Raw genomic sequence first — 18,119 nt, 5'->3', positions numbered from 1 at the left:
AATAAATACCAAATACCCCCAGATATCATGGCGTTTTGAGCGTGTATGTACTCCTCCAGCTATTGATGCGATGCCGTCTCTCACAGCCTCAAAGTCCCATATTTGGAGCGACGGGCCGCCGACTTGGCGACACCTGACAACTCATATTTCTCTGCCGGCGGAAATCCTACAGCTGGAAGCATACAGCCCGCCTCGTCATTTGATAGTACTCGGCGCTGCAGCTTTTGGCTGCCAATAATGCATCTAGCGCCGCAGTACACTGCATCCGTGTATTTGAGTTTGGGTGATGGCTCTTAACGACTTATATGGCCCTTGCGCGAGTACCATCACGGTTCGCTTGGAACCTTGCAGTGACCGCGCATGTAAACTTGGCTTTATTTTATGCTTATCTGGACAGAGTATCTTCAAGCATAATTCCCAATCGAGCTATCCATGCGAAGGCGTCGCGCATAGCCTTGTTGCAGCTATAATTGGGGACAATATAACTAGCCCAAAACACTTGCGGTTCTGCATCAGAAAGGATTGGGCCCCAGCCTGATTACAGTTGACAACTCATGAAAGGTTGGCACTACTCCTAATCGAGTTATCCATGCGAAGTAAACCAATATTGTTTGTCACTGGCCTTGGCGAGTGGCAAGGGACTATCAGCAACCGGATTCTTGAGGAAGATTCCAGGCTTGACAATCCCTTTCTGTAGGAGGCCCGCCTTGTGAGTTGCCCCGGATTTACGAGGTGGTTTGATTAGCAGCACTCCAAGCTGAGTGCTGCTCAGGTGCCCAGCACCACCCGGGAGACAACCCGGGAGATCACAGTTACCATTGAGCGTCTTCATTCGAGCCTACTTCCACCGAACTTTAGTTGTGCTCGAAACAAAATAAACTCCATGGAAGAGGACGAATAATCCGTGTATCTCCGACAAAATGAACACGCAGAAACAAAAGATGGGCTCCAACACCCATTCCGCTGTGCTTGGCCGTGGAGGCCAGGGCACTTCCAGGACCCGGCTTAGCTCGATAATACTGGCATCCTTCTTCACATCCGTATTCTGGTGGCTCTTCTTTCTTTTCCCAAGCGACATCATCTCGTTGACCCGGAAGAACACCAAGACACTTTCATGCGGAAACTCGACCGCCGATGCAAAGGCACGCGGCTGCCAGTTCGACGTCCTATCCTTCCTGTGGGTGCCCGAGCCGTGCTTCGACGCCGAGACGGCCGCAGCGTACCAGAGAGCGGTGAATTGGCATGGATACAACGACGCAGAAGGCGAGGAGATGCTGGATCTGGCGGCCATGGCGGAGAGAGTCGAGCCGGGCAAGTACTACACAACCGCCAAGGAGCACGCGGTACATTGCGCATACGTCTGGCAGAAGCAACATAAGGGGTACCTGAAGGGCGGTCTGTACTTGGACGACAACAGCGCGAGCTTTCACCACACAAGACATTGCTCAGAAGTGCTCATGTACACGGCGGAGCTGGAGCCGGAGAAGCTAGCGAGCTTCACTACGGAGACGACGGTGGGATTCTCTTCGTGTCTAGTTGAGATTCGATGAATAAAAAGTATCACAACCGATTATTTTGCGTTGTCTGAGGCGTAGAAGAAGAGCTGTAGCTGCGGGCGACCCTGAGTGGCTTGGTGGGTCCTGTGCGACGGACGTATAAGAGGTGCAGCAGCCTTGTCGTTCTCAGTGCCTCTTAATTTATCCCTTGCAAACGCGGGGAAGGCATTTTTGAAAGCAGCATAATCCCGAAATATTCAACTCGGACAAGCTTCCCTGTATCTCAATCGCGAAATCTCAAGCCGCCATGTGGTCGCCAACGTCTGCGCTCGGCAACTGGCCCGAGCAGCTCTGCCTCGGAAACGACAACTCAGTACCGCTTCGTGGATACCTCTCCCATAATCCTACATTGGATGCCGCTCTTCAGGGCCTGATGATAATTGGCCCATCTATTTGGGTTCTCGTCGGCGCCCCTTTTAGAATCCAGCAACTACGGCGCTCAAAGCTCGTTGTGCTCCCAAACCGTCGCGGTTACGCCAAGATTGTGGGCATCTCCGAATGAGCTAGAGAGTATACACTAGCTAACAGATTGACTTCCAGGCAGTAACTCTTCTGCTCTTGGTCTTGCGGATAGCCCATCTTTGGGAGGACGTTCCGATGTCGCCGTGGACCTTTCGCGGCACCGAGCTGCTTTTCCTGACCAAAGACATTGCCGTCGTCGTGCTTTCTTTCTTGGAGCACGGCAGAGCTGTTGCGCCATCTACAATTATAACTGGATATTTGCTGCTAACATGCTCGAGTGACGTCATCCAGACCGGTCTCCTCTACATAGCGAAGAATTCAGGTTCCCTACTGAGCCTTGCTGGACTTGCGTTTGCAGCACAACTCGTACTGCTTGTGCTGGAAAGCCGGACAAAGAGGTCTATTCTGCGCGATCCATACAATAAGTTATCTCCTGAGGAAACAACTGGTATTATGGGCAGGTGCTTTTTCTGGTGGGTGAATAAAATTCTCAAAGTCGGGTACACCAACCCATTGTCTTTGGGCGATATGCCACCCTTGTCCCAATCACTGGATGCGGCAGAGGCGCGGAAAGCAATGCTGGAAGAATGGAGCAAGAGAAGTAAGTGAGCGCTGACCAAAATATGACGAATCCAACTAAATGCGAGTCTAGGAAAGCCAGAAGGCCGCTTCACCTTACTGCGAGCGCAGTGGAAATGTCTCTGGTGGCCAAACGTGTACATCATTCCACCACGTGCCATCTTTGTCATACTGCAAAGCTGTCAACCACTTCTCATCAGCCGCACGATTCAATTTGTCACAAAAGATTTGACGCCATTTGAAACGCGAAATGAGGCATTTCGGCTGCTGCTATTCACATTCATCATTTACACTGGCATGGCGGTGCGTCGACACGAAGCAATGGCCGCAGTGACTATAGAAGTGCTGACCGCTAATATAGATTTTCGATGGGATATATCAACGCCTACTTGCACGCATCGAACGCATTTCGCGGTTAGGTCTCGTAGGCATTATCTACAGTGATTCCCTCACGCTCAAGGATGGTGTCTTTGATGAAACTGCCGCAGTGACGCTCATGAGCACCGATGCCGAAGATGCTGCGGGCTTCCCCAGTCTCTTTCATAATATATGGTCGACGGTCTTGGAATTATGCATCGGAACATACTTGCTCGCCGATGAGATGGGCTGGGCCTGCATAGCACCTCCTCTCGTGGTGATAGGTGAGTCTTTACCCCATCGCGTTGTACAATTGTTCGCGTAACTCGAGTCGTCATGCTAAAAACTGCGATTTGAAGCCACATCTCGCATCGTTAAATACTTGACAGATGATATCAATGAACGGTACATGGCGTTCAGCCAGGCCACCCAGACGCGAATATCTGCGACAAAAGCTGTCCTAGACTCCATGAAAAATATAAAGATGATGGGTCTCGTGGAAAAGACAGAATCCAGACTTCAGTCTAGCCGAGAGAACGAACTTGAAGAATTCACTGGGTTTTACCGGCTCATGGTGGCATATTTCTGCAGCTGCAAGTGACACCCTAGCCATTCCCCTGTCGCCAGCTAACGTTCACAGCCGTTGGGTTGAACCTTTTTAGTCCCGCCATAACGCTCATTTTTTACGCCGCTCAAGCACAATTTCGGGACCACAGATTCCTTGATGTGGAAATGATATTTACTTCTATTGCCATCATTGCCTTAGTTACCACCCCAGCCAATACGCTCTTTGGTGTCATGCCGGAAGCGGCCTCCATCATGGCATCCTTCGAACGCATCCAGCAGCATCTTCTTACGCCACCGTTGCATGACAAGAGAGAAATATCGATGCAAGAAAGTAATGGCGACGGTGTTATGCTAGTACCAGGGCCTCATAGATCCTCCAGCGTTGCTGCTGTGGAGTTTCACAACGCCACTATTCGCCCAGCATCTGCAGCGGACCCTGTCCTGCATAGCATCAACACCAAATGCAACAAAGGCGATATCGTTGTAGTCGCAGGTGCGGTTGGTGTCGGTAAGACAACCCTCGCGAAGGCAGTATTGGGCGACCTCCCGCAAGATTCAGGCGCGATATACATGGACAGCTGGGCGCTTGCATACTGCTCGCAGACGCCGTGGCTCACCAATGGTACAATAAAAGAGGTGATATGCGGCCCGTATCACCAAGGCAGTGTGAGAGAGGATAAGAAATATAGGAATGTTGTGCATGTCTGCGATTTGCAGGAAGATATTGACCAGATGCCGGATGGCGATCAAACTGTCATTGGCAGTCGCGGGGTAATGCTGTCCGGCGGGCAGAGGCAGAGAGTCGTACGTACTTCCCCCGCACTGCTTAAATTGAGTGTTGGAGCTGACTATCCAAGGCCCTGGCGCGTGCCGTCTTTGCCAATCGGGACTTTATCATCCTCGACGATGTGCTTTCTGCTCTTGATGCGTCCACAGAGCGACACATTATCAACAAGCTCCTGGGACCAAAGGGGCTGTTCAAAGAACGTGGCACGACGGTTCTCCTCATTAGTCATGCCGGTGAGTGATAAAACATTGTCTGACAAGCGTTCTTTCCATTGACCAGCCCACAGCTCAGCATTTGCCGTTGGCGGACCACATCATCATCTTGGACAAGAATGGCCGCATTGCAGAGCAAGGTACATGGCGAAAGCTCCGAAATGGATCTGGATATACTAGCAAGGTGAAACTCCAAGATGTGAAAGAAGACGATAATGGAACAAGAGATGGTGCCGATTTTCGAGAAACCACGACAAGTGTGCCGGAACAGTCCGAGCAGTCCCACAACATGAAGGACATTACTTGCAAGGCCGGCGATACAGTCGTATACAGTACGTTGCACGAAATGCATATGCTTCGTCAAGCATCAATCTGACTCATGATAGAGTACTATTTCAGCGCGATCGGGACTCGTCGTCTTCTGACCCTCGCCGGCGCCCTTACCATCTACGCGAGCCTTCAGGGCGCCATGCCATACTGGCTGCGCAGGATGGCCGAGAGCAAAGGCGAGCACATGTGGTTCTACACCGGCATCTATTTTCTACTCACGTCTGCAGCCTTCCTTGCCGTCACCAGCGCAGTCAGCACCATCTTCCTCATCATTGCGCCACACGCCGGCAGCACGCTGCATGCCCGTCTCCTCCGCGCCGTCATGCACGCGCCGCAGTCCTTCTTTTCCACGACGGCCACCGGCACCACTCTCAACCGCTTCAGCTCGGACATGACGATGATTGATCGCTCTCTACCATTTGCCCTGTTTCAGGTGCTTCAAGCTGTATTTCTCCTGCTGTGCCAGTGCATCCTACTAGCTATTGTACAGCCGCTCATTACAGTCACGCTGCCGTTTACAATCGCTGCGGTGTACGTGATACAAAAAGTGTACCTGGCGACGTCGAAGCAGTTGCGATTTATCGATCTTGAGGCCCGCGCGCTCGTGAATACGAATTTTCTGGAGACACTGGAGGGCGTGTCGACCATTCGGGCGTTTGGCTGGCAGCAAGCGTTTATTGACAAAAATGCCAGCAAGCTCGACTTATCTATGAGGCCGGATTACTTACTCGTGTGCATTCAGCGCTGGCTGGATCTCGTCCTCGACCTCATCATGCCGGGCCTGGCGCTGGGTATCATAGGGCTTGCCATCTATCTCAAGGGCACCACGACGGGTGGGCAGATCGGTATCGCCTTGAACGTCATCTTGAAAGCAAATGGATATATAATCCGCCTCATCACCGCTTTTACCAAGCTGGAGACATCGCTCGGTGCGATCTCCAGGCTGCGCGCATTTGAGCAGGAGGTTCAGCCCGAGGAGAAGCCAGGCATGGCCAATTTGGCACCGACTTCATGGCCCGCGAGCGGCACAGTCGAGTTTACAAACTTTTCAGCAAGCTACAATACGTCAGCTTTAGCACTGCAGTGCATAAACCTCTCCATCGCGGCGGGCACGAAAGTAGGCGTTGTTGGTCGCACGGGGAGCGGCAAGTCGTCGCTGTTGTTGAGCATGCTGCGGCTGATCGAAGCAAGGGAAGAAGGGACGCTGAAAATTGACGGACTTGATATATACAGTTTGCCGCGGAACATCGTCCGCTCTCGTATCATCACGGTGCCGCAAGACCCCATGCTCATCCAGACGGACAGTGTGAGACAAAATCTCGACATTGCTGGTGCGAACATTTCGGACGATGACATGATTGCAGTGCTTGAACGCGTGGGCCTGTGGGGATCTTTCCTCGCGCGCAGTGCCGACGTCGTGGATAGCTCCGACAGTAGTAGTAGCGAAGACTCTGGTTCTGAAGGCGACAACGACAACCACCACCCTACACACCCAGAAGCGACCGAAAGGCCTTTCATCTCAGTTCTCGACTTGCCCATGAAGAAGTTGCCCCTCTCACAGGGCCAACAACAGCTCTTTTCCCTTGCCCGCGCGCTCCTCATGCGGCCCCTCCGCGGGCGCGTCGTGCTCCTCGACGAAGCCACCAGCAACGTCGACGCCGAGACGGACAGGGTCATGCAGGCTATTGTGCGGGACGAGTTTAGGAACCACACGGTGATTACGGTGGCACATCGGCTAGACACCGTCATGGACAGTGACGTGGTGCTGGTGCTTTCTGGCGGTAGGTTGGTGGAGGCAGGATCGCCACGGGAGTTGAGCGTGAAGGATGGCGGGGCATTCCAAGCCCTTCTTTCAGGCGAGGCATGAGATTATGTGCATTAGCTGGTCGACTAGTGCTTGTATGCTGCTTTGGCCCCCGTGTAAATCTCTCCTAGCTTCTCCAATTTGACTGTGGATATCTGGCTGTTGGGGTCGTAAGTTTAATAGAGATAGATCTCCACTTGGCGGGTTATTGTTTACAGCGAGCTCCCGTCGTGGTCGCTGGCTCCGGACCTATGAAGCTCCAGCTAACGACTCTTCGGTAAGTACCGAGAATTAGAAGCGCGTTTCTCGGGTGCAAGTACACCATCTTGGTTCTACAATGGCGTTTGGCGGTGGCCTGTTGTGGCCGCAAGTAAAGATGGCTTTCACGCGATAATTTGGAGTCTTGGATAGCTTTCTTGTACATATATTTCCGGTCCCTCTAATCCTCCCTTGTCTCTGTCCGCCCGTGCCACTCCTTGCTTGTGCTGCGAGTCTCTTAAGTTAGTCTGCTGAATATTGCTGCTGGAGGCTGCGGCCAGAAGACTGCCTGTTTCGCGCATTTCCAGAACATGACAACCCTTTCAATTAGAGCCTCTTTATTTCTCTTAGGTGCCGCCTGCCAGCCCATCTTCAGGCATAAAGTGATTAGTTGAGCGGGCTTAAGGCGATGGCGACGACGGACTAGAAGCGGCAAACTTTAGACAAAACCCGAGTCTAGCCTTCTCTAGCATAACAGCCAAGGGTGCTGTATCGAATATGTGACCGCTGATATTGGTGAGCGTAACCTAGTGCCCTATTAAGCGCTGTTAGCTTCCAGCGACCCCAACTACCGAGCCGTTGCAGGCAGGTTGACTAGTTAGTGCAGTTACGAATTCCACAAGACCCCGTACTATTTAAGTTCCAATTGCCGCTATCCGTTCTCTCCTTCTATCCAACTTACAAGTCTATCTGTAGCTATAGGCAGCAAAGTCATGGCACTCAACCGCAACGAAAATCAAGCAGCATGGCTGATGGGAGCCAACGAGCGGCTCAAGGTCGATAGCATTCAGAATTGGACACCAGGCCCGGGTGAGATCCGGCTCCGCAACGAGGTCATCAGACTTAATCCAGTCGAGGCCAAAATCCAAAGTAAGCGCCGCCAAAAAAAGTCTTGCGAATCCAACCACGGCCATACAAGTGCTGACATGATTTACAGGTTCAACATGCTCCAGCTTCAATTTCCAGCTATGTTAGGCTCTGCGTATGCTGGCATAGTCACCGAAATCGCTCCTGGCGTCACCTCTGTGGCCTGTGGTGACCGTGTCGCAGTAGCTCGCTGGGGCGCAACTACTTGTGAAGAACGATTCACGTCATTTCAAAAGTATCCGCTAGCTTTGGAACGCAATGTTCTGAAACTCGGCACTGAATCGTTACGAAGACGGTGCTGGTGTCATTGCTAACCTGGCGACTGTTGTATCGGCGCTTTACGATCCACATAGGTCTCGAGAGACCTACGGCCTCCGGCCAGAGCGAGAAAGACCAGAAACGTATTCTAATCGATGGCGGATGAACAGCTATAGGTGGTCTCGCTGTCAAGTATGCGTCCGATGCGGGTTACGAGGTAGTGACGACAGGCTCTCGCGCAAATGAACTATTCGTCCGAAGACGAAACCCAGCTTCCATCATATACAATCAGCGGGCCTAGGATGATGTTGTACAGTCCATTCGGGACCATGGGCCCTACGATGCAATTCTAGAAGCCACAGGAACTGAGGCAGGGACGGAAATCGTCGGAAAGCTGCTTGGCCAGACTGGCGGGCTCTTCTACTCCACCAGCCCGTCACAAAGCGACAGCGAGTTGCCTGCCGTTGTCAGCAAGCGGGGGTCTAGCTACTCCGAGGACTTGGTGTCTCACCCTGCGCACCGCAAGCTTCGAAGCTGATTTATGCTGGAATATCTTCCGCAGAGCCTGCAGGCGTGCGCCCTTTGGCCCAATCCTGCCTCGAAAGTTGGAGGAAGCCTATCAGTTATACTGACAGTACACACCGGCGTTCCTAAGAGACGATGCAATGGTGCAGCTCATGTTGCTTCCTGTTCGTTGAACACTGCTAGCCATTGTGCACGCTACCCGTGCGATGCCTTCTTCTGCTGGGTTGGCATGATTCAACGCTCCACTCAAAATAAAACCTTCTTGGAAACCTACAAGAGCATCGGTTTACAACCGACAAAACTATAACAAAGAACAGCATGGCAGAATTGTTTGGTGTCGGAAACCAAAAGCGGGCCCCGGGACTTCCAAAGGCCCCACGCTATGCGATGCGCGGGATACACCTGGCGCCGAGCACACTTTCATACCTACGTAACCCCCGCACAAAGCTAGCACCGTCAAAAGTACGCAGCTATCATGGGCGATACCTCTGGAAATCATGAGACCGACTGCATAGCCAAACTCCAAGCAATACTGACAGAGAGCATCGCGGCGGGTGTGCCTGGCCTGTCTGCCGCAATAGCCACGGCCGACGGACATTGGAACCTGACCGCCGGTTCAGTTGATGGAGTGGCACCGGTTGAGCCCTCTCACATCTTTGGCATCGGCAGCATCACCAAAGTGTTCGTGGCTGTTGTGGTTTTCCAGCTCATAGAGGAAGGCAAGCTGCACCTGTCAGACACGGTCGGCAAGGTGCTGAGTCCTGGTCTATATCGCGATATTGACAATGCGGCGAGTGCAACCGTGGAGCTCTTGCTGAGCCATCATGCGGGCATTGACAGTTGGGAAGACGATCCTGTATGGATCAGAGAGGGACGCGGCGACAAGCTTGACCCAGCCCACGCTTGGGGCAAGGCGGAGCCCCTGGAGTACATTCGTCGACCAAGGAGGACGGCTCCAAATCCAGGCGAATACGGTTACGCCAACACAAACTACACGCTGCTTGGATTGATAATTGAAAAGGCCACCGGCAACACCGCCGAAAGAGAGATGCGACGACGGATCCTGGGCCCATTGGGCATGAAACACACGTTTCTCGAGGGATTCGAGCCGGGCGCAAACGACGTGAGGGTCGCCCCCCGCCGGTATCACTGGGCCACGGACAATTTTCGCGAGGATGCAGGAGTCCCCCCGGCCTTTACGGAGCATGGCCAACTGATAGATTGCACCGGGTCCAACTTGTCAGTGGAGTGGACGGCGGGCGGCATGGTGTCGTCTGCCTCAGATCTTGTCAAGCTCGCAATCGCTCTTCGCGGCGGAACCCTTCTGCACCCTGCATCCATGGCTCTGCTGACTGCGTGGACGCCTATAACGAAGAATGAGGATATGGGACGTGGCATCTTCCGGAGGAAAGACGGTGCCAATGAAGCATGGATCGGTCACTTCGGTAGTGTCCTCGGCTTCACGGGTGCGCTGTGGTGGAAGGAAAAAGGAGATGCGGTTATTGCAGTTATCGGCAACGTTGGTACCGTGCACTGTGGTAAAGTGCCGTCGAGTGCTGCTCATGTTGTTGTTGATACCGACATGTTGGAGCTTGTAACGAAATTATCGGTCGTGTGTAACGAGCGATTAGGCGCCAGGCGCATCTAACACTAGAACTGATTGGTGGTAAAGAGGTTGACGAGGACGATGTAGCATTGCGAATCGGAGACCAAGACCAAGTGAGCGGGAAACGGCACTGGAGAGCGAGGGTGAGGTAAAGCGAGATCGTCCGGATTCCTTTTACCGTGGATATCAGCGCCACCTTATTCCTTCTGGGCGCCACTACTCCGTTGAGTCAGTTTTCGAAAGATCAAACCATTTGGAGAAAGCTCAAGGAGCAACAGGAGCGGGGTATTTACAGCAGAAGTAGGACGATAGGACTTTTCTGGCCTGACGTTGATCGGCGCTGCAGCAACACTCTGTCGTGGATGCCTAGCGATACTCGAGGTTATTATTCGGCTGTGACTGATATCGCTGGATCTTTTTCGTCCGAGTTGGCCTCGCATCCTCGTCCATTACAATCTGCGAGCCTCTCGGATAAGGGAGGTCTGCTATTACTAAATATGCCTAAGAATACACACTTTTGCTACATTGCAAAATATCATGGTATCCAGTACCAGCATCCTTCATCCTTGCGCTCTTCAGTCGCTCGTGGCGAAGCAGATTGATTAGAGGACCTGATGCCTACCAACACCAAGTAAATAGGCAGCCCGCCCGGATAGCCGGTAACGCAGACCGTGAATGGCGCCGAGACCTCGACAGCCTGATTGATCAGCTTAATCGCACTTTGGCGTCCTCCTTCTCGACCGCGCGCGACCTAACACAAGGGGCGCTGCCTTGGCCATACATGGCATGATTGGGTCTCGAAAAGGTCGTCGCACAAACACCTACAGGTACTTAAATTGCCAAGATGCCCTTGGATCCGACACATCGATTTCACTTTCCAAGTTGCCAACTGTCATCGTCAATGGCTGGTTTTCAAGAACCTCTTTACAAGTCTCCCCTGGAAGGGTTTGAAGCTGCGGCATCTGCAACTAGCGGCGGTGATGTTGCGAGTCCTACCAGCCAGAGGCTTAGCCAGGTTTACGAAACCTTTACCGCACCGGTCGACACAGGGCCGGACGGTGGCTTGTGAGTAGCAAAATTCCTTCTTTCGGGGTTGGTGGCTGATGAAAACAAAACATCTTTAGTGATGTACACGTTTACTACTTTCAAGATAATGCAGCGCAAAAGAAATATGCCCAGGAGCTCTGGGAGCGCATAAAACGGGAATGTAAGCACCACCCAAAAAGACATACTGAGGACTGGAGACATGTGCTAATGGTTAAATGCAGTTCCTGAATTAAAGATTGGGGATTTCTGGGACTGGCCGGCCGGGCCTCACTCTGTGGCCACATTTGAGGTCGACTTATTGACGTCTATGCAGTTCGGTGCCTTGTCCCATGGCTAGTGGCATGGCGCGGACCATTGTCGGTGCTCATCCACCCAAAAACGGCGCGAGCACCAGGAGAGAGCAAACATGCGGCCGACGTGCGTGATCACACGTAAATGGCTACATGGATAGGCCAGGCCTTTCCACTGGATCTAACATTCTTCAAACCTCGTCGGTGATTTTCGCTTTAGACCGCTGATATTCGTTATCGCAAGTATGAATTCAGCATCGGCCATGCAACTACTTTTTTCTTTTTGTTGTTTGGTAGTTATGCTTGCATGAATGTCAGCCACCTTGCGACTAGGCCATACTAACCGTCAAAGAGCTAAAGGGCAAAAAGGTCTTGCGATATTCCGGATGAATGTAGCCAACATCTGCCCCATGGCTCTGCGCTCGAAATCGCTTGGCCCTGTCAGCGTGGTTGAGGGTATCCCCTATACTACACGGTATAACAAGCTATAAAGCGCTCTCGGGTCAGTGCAATAAGAGAGATTGGGGCCAAAGTCCGTTTTTCAACCCTGAAAACTTGTTCAAGCCACTTTACATTCTCGACCGCCATAGTAGGTGGCGCGTGGTCGGCTAGAGTTTGGCATTTTCGGGCGTGGATGGATGGGGTTGAGCAAGTTGGGATGTTGAATCCCGTGTCTGGATCAAGGATGTGGAAGTAGACATTTGGAACGGGAAAACGTCCGAGGGCGTTTTCTGGCAGTGACGGAGGAACACCTTGACGATGCCATGGACTCAAAATGGCCTTACACATCAACATGCCAAAAGTTGACAAAAGTTCAGAGGCTTCAGCTGAAGCATGATGCCTGCAGGCTCGAATTTGGGTTTAAAAGTAGCGTCTGACAGGCTATGCTGAATTTAGCAGGAGCAGCAATTCCGCGCCGTGGACAGCAGGCATAGCCCCTGCACGCAGCAGCGTCACATGGCAGCTAGCAGTTTCGTTGTCGTCGCGCGGGGGAGGCGCTCATGATGCAGGTTGTTGGAGCTGAGTTGGGGGTTTGCGCCGTGTCGAAGCATCTCGTACATGAGCTAGGAACGCCACGACGAGTGCGCGGCGCCTCGACTCCCATACTGACTGCGCCAAGACTTCAGCTGGAGAAATGAAAAGGTTGTAGCTGGGCAGCCGTGGGCAGCCGTATAGCAGTTCGCATGCAGGCTCTAAATTTGGTGCGCCAAGTTGCAGAATTGTAACTGACTGGAGTCGAGTGCATGCGGACCTAGGTACATAGTTGGACGGAGGCCAGAAAAAGGGCCGTCGCAAGACATGGTGCGGGCTCAGAAGCTAGTGGTGTCGGTGCCGCAGCGGGCGCCAGGCCTGGGCCTGTGTGACTGGGCTACGGACCAAAGGATGCATTCCCTTTGGGGGCCTGCCTGAGTCGCGGCTAGTTAGGGTCTGGATCCAGGGCGGAACACCGAGATGAGCTCCGATGTGCAAGCTCCGAAATGACTTGAGGATTCGAGACAGCATCTGGTCCATTTTCCGTCAGGGTAGAGAGTATATGACGATGCCTTTGGTCAGGTACCATGGCGGTGCCTGATTGAGGCCTGTAAGATGTATTTTAAGATGTGGTGGGCGGTGTACCTGGGCTTGGTGGTGGAGATGTACTGATGGAGATCAGCGTGCTATTCTTGGAAAGGCTGTCGAGAGGTCAATGTGAGGCGGATGGATATATGCTGCACCGAGATGGGAAAAAGAGGTGCAACTAGCGGTGCAGAATGGAGAAAAGGGAAAGGCTTGGGTGCGACGTCGTTGGGTGGTGTCGTCAATGCCACAATCCTGCAGGCGTTGCGTGATGTCACAGGTCAAAGCAGGCGACGTTGCCAGCTGGCAGTCCCCGTTTGCCGGAAAATGTCCGTTTGCAAGCCCGTTTGCCAGGTTACAGTGGCTGTTTTGGAGGGCGTGGGTACCTGGAACGCTGGAGCAGGGCACCTGTGGCGCGTCGGCTCCGCCCGGTTACAGCGGCAGCTGCCAGCCAGCCAGCCAGCCTGCCACCGTCCGTCCGTCCTTGCGTGCCTGGCCAAAGCTAAAGCTACCAGGCCAAAATCCGAGGCGTTCCCAGACAATCAACAAAGCTTGTCGTCTCATGAATAAAGACCCAGCTGCCCTCCTCTACCTTGCTCTCTCTATTTTCCTCAAGGCCACTATATTGCTACCCATTCCCTTCCTCGTGGTTCTCAATTCTTCAGAGCCGACTCGCTGCATCTCACTTACACCACCTCACACTATCCAGCTCCAGCAGTCCGCTTACACAACATGAGTCTCGACACACTACCAACAGAGCTGCGGCTCCAGATCGTTGCTCAACTCTCCCAAGTATCGCACATCAATTCTCTCTGCCAAGTCGACCGCGGCTACTACAACTTGCTCATCAACCACCTCTACACCGTCGACGAGCTCACCCTCCAGAAAGATGCCCTCCGCTGGGCCCTCACCCACCAAAACGCCGGCACCCTACGGCGCTGGCAAGAGGCCGGCCTCGACATCAACCGCGTGCGCCGCAACAACACCCGACCCCTTCTCGAGGCCATGAAGGCCGGCTCCGACTGGGCCACCTGGCAGATCCTCCACCTGGGTGCCAAAATTCACATCACCGACAGACAAGGCCAAACACCTCTCCACCTCGCATGCGCCGATGACTTTCAACGACCAGACCTGGTCCGCTACCTGCTCGCCCAGGGCGCCAACCCGTCTGCCACGACCCGTGCCAAGGACACGCCTCTATTGATGGCCATCCGCTGCGGCAACGCCGAGATTGTCGAGGCTTTACTCGAAGGCGGCGCCGACCACGCCGCCCAGGACCGCATGGGCTGTGCGCCGCTGCACGAGGTCATTGAAAACGGCCAGATTGAAATCGCCCGGCTCCTGCTTCAGCACGGCGCGGATCCGTCGCTGGCGCGGCCTCAGACGGGCGAGACCCCGCTGCACACGGCTATCCTGACGGGCTCGCTCGGCATGGCCAAGCTGCTTGTCGAGAGCGGCGCCGACCTGGCGGCCGAGTACAACGACTTTACGCCCCTACTCCTCGCCTGCCAGGACGGCAGCGTCGACATGGTGCGCTGGATGCTGCAAAACGGCGTCGACATCCAGCGCAACATCAACAAGCGAGGGCTCACGCCCCTGCACGCCGCCGCCATGAGCGGCTCGGACGAGGTCGTCAAGGCGCTGCTCCAGCACCAGGCGCCTCACATGCTCACCATCGAGGATCAAGACGGCAACACGCCCGTGACGGTGGCCTCTCGCTACAAACACGACAGCCTCGCCAAGATGATGGTGCAGCTTGTCAACTAGGGTTGGCATACAGGGATTTGGATTTGCAAGGGGCCAACGAAGCCGTTTGAGCCGAAACTACCAGTATGCTGTTTATTTCGGACAGAGGGAGAGGAATGCGGCTCGCGGCAATACGTCACAGGAGACGGCATGAAATTGCAGCTGCTAGTTCGGGCCCCGTTCTGAAGACCGATGCAGTGGAGTCGTCGATGCGGCTCCCCATCAGTCGTGACAGAGCGAAGATATAGCGTCGCTGTCACTGGCTCGAGTCCGGGCCGAGGTGGTCACACCGTGTACGATTGTCTACGGAGTATTGTTTCTTGGATTTTTTTTTGATTTTTTTTTTGGAGCGTCGCCTGGGTAGCAAGCAGCATTTTGAGCATTTACAAACTGAATTGAGACATTATTACTACATTTGCAATTGCGTATCTGAGACAGATTGGCGAAACCAAGTGCCGCAGCGAGTAACTACCCCCCGCTGTGATTCAGACAGAGTGTCTCGCGCGCTGGCAGTTTCCACTGTCCAGTTGGAAGCGAAAAGCCCCCGTGGTCGGTGCTCTCTACAGCTGCAACTGGCGCGTCTGGTTCAAGGCTTGATGGCGCGAGATGCTGATGCCGTGAGCCGTAGTAGCGTAGCACTGATGATGCAGGCGATGTTGCTTCGCACAGGGCCAGCGACTGCCGTGGGCATTTCTCGGTGTCTCTCTGATGAGGCCAATGCGTTTTATTTTTCAATAGGTAGTGTTAGTGGTGACGGACCTTGAGACGATGCCTTCAGTAGCGGGGGCCCTCTTTCCGGACACTACTTCTAATTCCGATCGCCGGCTTGGGGGTGGTTTGCAGAAAGGATGGAACGTCTCAATCACCCAAGGTGTCTCATCATCATCATAAAATCCTGCGATGAGTGCGCGTCTTTCACTTGGCAAGTAAAGCTGGCGATGCCATGAACCGATGGATTGTGCGGCTTGTGCTGCGTGACCTCGGAAGACGCCAGCACGAGTCAGCATTCATGTTTGCGAGTTGGCAGAGCGCCACGATGCCCTTGGCAACAGCAAACACTGCCATCTCGCAGAGAAAAGCTATACCTAGAGATCTGTCATGGTTGCTGCCAGATCCCGAGTTACGGGATTCTCAATCTTGATATGGCCATTTACACACTGGATTCAGCCTGCCCATTGTGCTTCGGGGCAGTTGACTCTGGCGGTTACTGGTACAGTGAGCCTCGCCGTAAGCAGGCACTGTGGAGAAGGGTACTGTGGGGAATCTCTACCAGTGACAGTTTGCAAGGTACTCGGCTGAATTGAAAAATGGCAATGGTATGGAGAACAAATCAGCAAACAAGAGTTATTTGGAGGAAAACAAAAAGCCAAGTGATTTATTCCAAGAAACTATTGCCCACCAGCATTTTTTATGTCGACGCCTTGCACGCACTGCCTCTGGTCCCGTGGCCCAACCGTCGTTTTGGTCCCTTGACCTCGGAGCGGGGCTCACCCGACCCAATACCGGGGTCGCTGCAGATACATGCGCTTTCAACCGCCATCGGACGCAATCATACCCGAATCTCACCGCTGATGCCTTTGTTTGTTTGTTTGTCTTCTCATCATCTCTTCTTCCACACCATCAAGTCGCCGTCGAGCCTCGAAGTGTCGCCGTCTACCAACTCCGTGAACCCTCCTCAGCACATATCCCGACCCCTGCGACTACACCTCCCGAGCGTCGGCTCTGCCTCGTCCACCATCGGACGATCCGATCCGATCGCACATACACTGCGCCCGACGCCAGAACAGGCCGAACGTCTTTTACTCAACATCGACCGCTGACAACCGCCATCGTCTCTCTTACGATTCCGGCCGCACATCCTCATAGATATCCTACATCATAATGCATAACCGGTCCTTATCAGACACAACGCGGGGCAGCAACCGCATCTCTGCCACCCCGCCCATCTTTCCCGGCTTTCTGCTGCCCAGCTTCAAATTTCCCTCTCTACGTCGCCGCTTCTCCTCATCAACATCATCCGACACATCTTCCCCCAGCACATCACCTCCATCCTCGTCCTCCACCGGCGGCCGCCGCCTCGCGCGCCTGCACCCCGACACGCTCCGCTGCACCGCCTGCTCCGCCGACCTCGCGCTCTCGGCGCAAATCATCTCCAAGGGCTTCACGGGCCGCTACGGCCGCGCGCTGCTCGTCGCGCCACCACCTGCATCCACAGCCTCCGACGAAGACTCGCTGCTCAACATCCGCATCGGCCGCCTGGAGAACCGGCAGCTCGTCACGGGGTGGCACGTCGTGGCGGACATTTCCTGCGGCGCGTGCTCCAAGAAGCTCGGCTGGAAGTACGTCGACGCCAAGGAAAAGTCGCAAAAGTACAAGGTCGGCAAGTACATACTCGAGACGGAGCGCGTCATGACGTACCGCAGCTGGGGTGATGGCGACGGTGACGGCGCGGGGACGGAGGGGCCGGCGGTGGTGGGCGACGGCATCACAGGAGGTCCGTATGGCAATGGGAGCCGCGGGAGCAGCGACAACATCTCGTTTGACTCGGAGGACGAGGATGAGTGCGATGATATCTTCGCGGGAACATGGGATGCGAGCGCGGTTGCCAGGCGGAGGGCCGAGATGATTGCCGCCGTACGCCCAGATGAGTAACATGGGAGCAGGCCATCGGACTTTTTGTGAACGGTTGTCTGGTCTCACAACGGGCTCTCGGCTAAGCAATGGATTGGCACATATAGACACCGCAGCCTGGGCTGCAAGGCTTTAAAGTGTAGCTGGGCGCTACAATTTGGCTAAATGATGGCTTGACTAGGATAGCACTAGAAAGCTCAACAGGTTGATCAACACCCCATTTCACCGTCAAGTACTATTTAAACCCTTGGGTCGCATGTACGATTCCAGGATTTCCATCTTGGCACTTGTAGAAATCGTCCTGATGTACAGGCTGATGTGGATCTCGGCAATCAAGACGGCAGTCTCACCTTAACCGGCTGTACGGCAGGGGTAGCCTACACTTTCTGACCCAATACATTGGTTCTTCTTTTCCAGATGTTGCCTTGTGCCAGATCCCGCGGAACACGGTCGCAGCCCTGCATGCATATATGTGGCGTTCTTTCGGGGAATATGCCCCCGCTATTGAATCGAGCGATTTGCATCGGCGCGCCAGATCTCGCAACAACGCAGGACCACACAAAGCACATGGCGAGCCTGCACTAGATTTCAGATCTTCGGCGTGTATAACCCTGCTCTGTACCATCATTCGCCTCACAGCTTCAGAGTTCTTTCCCTCGAACACGCCCTTGCGCTAATCG

The 18,119-nt window shown here is 53.9% G+C and overlaps 8 protein-coding genes across 8 annotated transcripts; 7 read left to right on the top strand and 1 right to left on the bottom strand.

Moving 5' to 3' along the window:
- Positions 1 to 920: 920 nt before the first annotated feature.
- On the top strand, positions 921 to 1,550 carry LMH87_004074 (uncharacterized protein; the record flags this gene model as incomplete). Its single annotated transcript, XM_056195240.1, has 1 exon — positions 921 to 1,550. One exon carries the CDS (start codon positions 921 to 923, stop codon positions 1,548 to 1,550), a length of 630 nt encoding a protein of 209 aa, XP_056048889.1.
- Positions 1,551 to 1,803: 253 nt separating this feature from the next.
- Positions 1,804 to 6,717, top strand: LMH87_004073 (uncharacterized protein; the record flags this gene model as incomplete). The annotated part of the gene is made up of 9 exons (XM_056195239.1): positions 1,804 to 2,040; positions 2,097 to 2,619; positions 2,671 to 2,900; positions 2,959 to 3,238; positions 3,314 to 3,547; positions 3,595 to 4,325; positions 4,379 to 4,541; positions 4,595 to 4,852; positions 4,907 to 6,717. 9 exons carry the CDS (start codon positions 1,804 to 1,806, stop codon positions 6,715 to 6,717), a joined length of 4,467 nt encoding a protein of 1,488 aa, XP_056048888.1.
- A 908-nt stretch (positions 6,718 to 7,625) lies between these two features.
- LMH87_004072 (uncharacterized protein) lies at positions 7,626 to 8,093 on the top strand (the record flags this gene model as incomplete). The annotated part of the gene is made up of 3 exons (XM_056195238.1): positions 7,626 to 7,722; positions 7,770 to 7,782; positions 7,850 to 8,093. The coding sequence occupies 3 exons, from the start codon at positions 7,626 to 7,628 to the stop codon at positions 8,091 to 8,093; spliced, it is 354 nt and encodes a 117-aa protein (XP_056048887.1).
- A 364-nt stretch (positions 8,094 to 8,457) lies between these two features.
- Positions 8,458 to 8,882, bottom strand: LMH87_004071 (uncharacterized protein; the record flags this gene model as incomplete). Its single annotated transcript, XM_056195237.1, has 4 exons — positions 8,458 to 8,495; positions 8,549 to 8,563; positions 8,680 to 8,781; positions 8,837 to 8,882. 4 exons carry the CDS (start codon positions 8,880 to 8,882, stop codon positions 8,458 to 8,460), a joined length of 201 nt encoding a protein of 66 aa, XP_056048886.1.
- Positions 8,883 to 9,037: 155 nt separating this feature from the next.
- Positions 9,038 to 10,210, top strand: LMH87_004070 (uncharacterized protein; the record flags this gene model as incomplete). The annotated part of the gene is made up of 1 exon (XM_056195236.1): positions 9,038 to 10,210. One exon carries the CDS (start codon positions 9,038 to 9,040, stop codon positions 10,208 to 10,210), a length of 1,173 nt encoding a protein of 390 aa, XP_056048885.1.
- Positions 10,211 to 11,012: 802 nt separating this feature from the next.
- Positions 11,013 to 11,552, top strand: LMH87_004069 (uncharacterized protein; the record flags this gene model as incomplete). Its single annotated transcript, XM_056195235.1, has 3 exons — positions 11,013 to 11,233; positions 11,293 to 11,375; positions 11,437 to 11,552. 3 exons carry the CDS (start codon positions 11,013 to 11,015, stop codon positions 11,550 to 11,552), a joined length of 420 nt encoding a protein of 139 aa, XP_056048884.1.
- Positions 11,553 to 13,794: 2,242 nt separating this feature from the next.
- On the top strand, positions 13,795 to 14,829 carry LMH87_004068 (uncharacterized protein; the record flags this gene model as incomplete). Its single annotated transcript, XM_056195234.1, has 1 exon — positions 13,795 to 14,829. One exon carries the CDS (start codon positions 13,795 to 13,797, stop codon positions 14,827 to 14,829), a length of 1,035 nt encoding a protein of 344 aa, XP_056048883.1.
- A 1,860-nt stretch (positions 14,830 to 16,689) lies between these two features.
- On the top strand, positions 16,690 to 17,460 carry LMH87_004067 (uncharacterized protein; the record flags this gene model as incomplete). Its single annotated transcript, XM_056195232.1, has 1 exon — positions 16,690 to 17,460. The coding sequence occupies one exon, from the start codon at positions 16,690 to 16,692 to the stop codon at positions 17,458 to 17,460; it is 771 nt and encodes a 256-aa protein (XP_056048882.1).
- Between the last annotated feature and the right edge of the window lie 659 nt (positions 17,461 to 18,119).

This window comes from Akanthomyces muscarius, chromosome 2 (genome assembly GCF_028009165.1).
Source record: "Akanthomyces muscarius strain Ve6 chromosome 2, whole genome shotgun sequence".
Taxonomy (NCBI): Eukaryota; Fungi; Ascomycota; class Sordariomycetes; order Hypocreales; family Cordycipitaceae; genus Akanthomyces; species Akanthomyces muscarius.
This window is presented reverse-complemented; position numbering and strand designations above follow the sequence as displayed.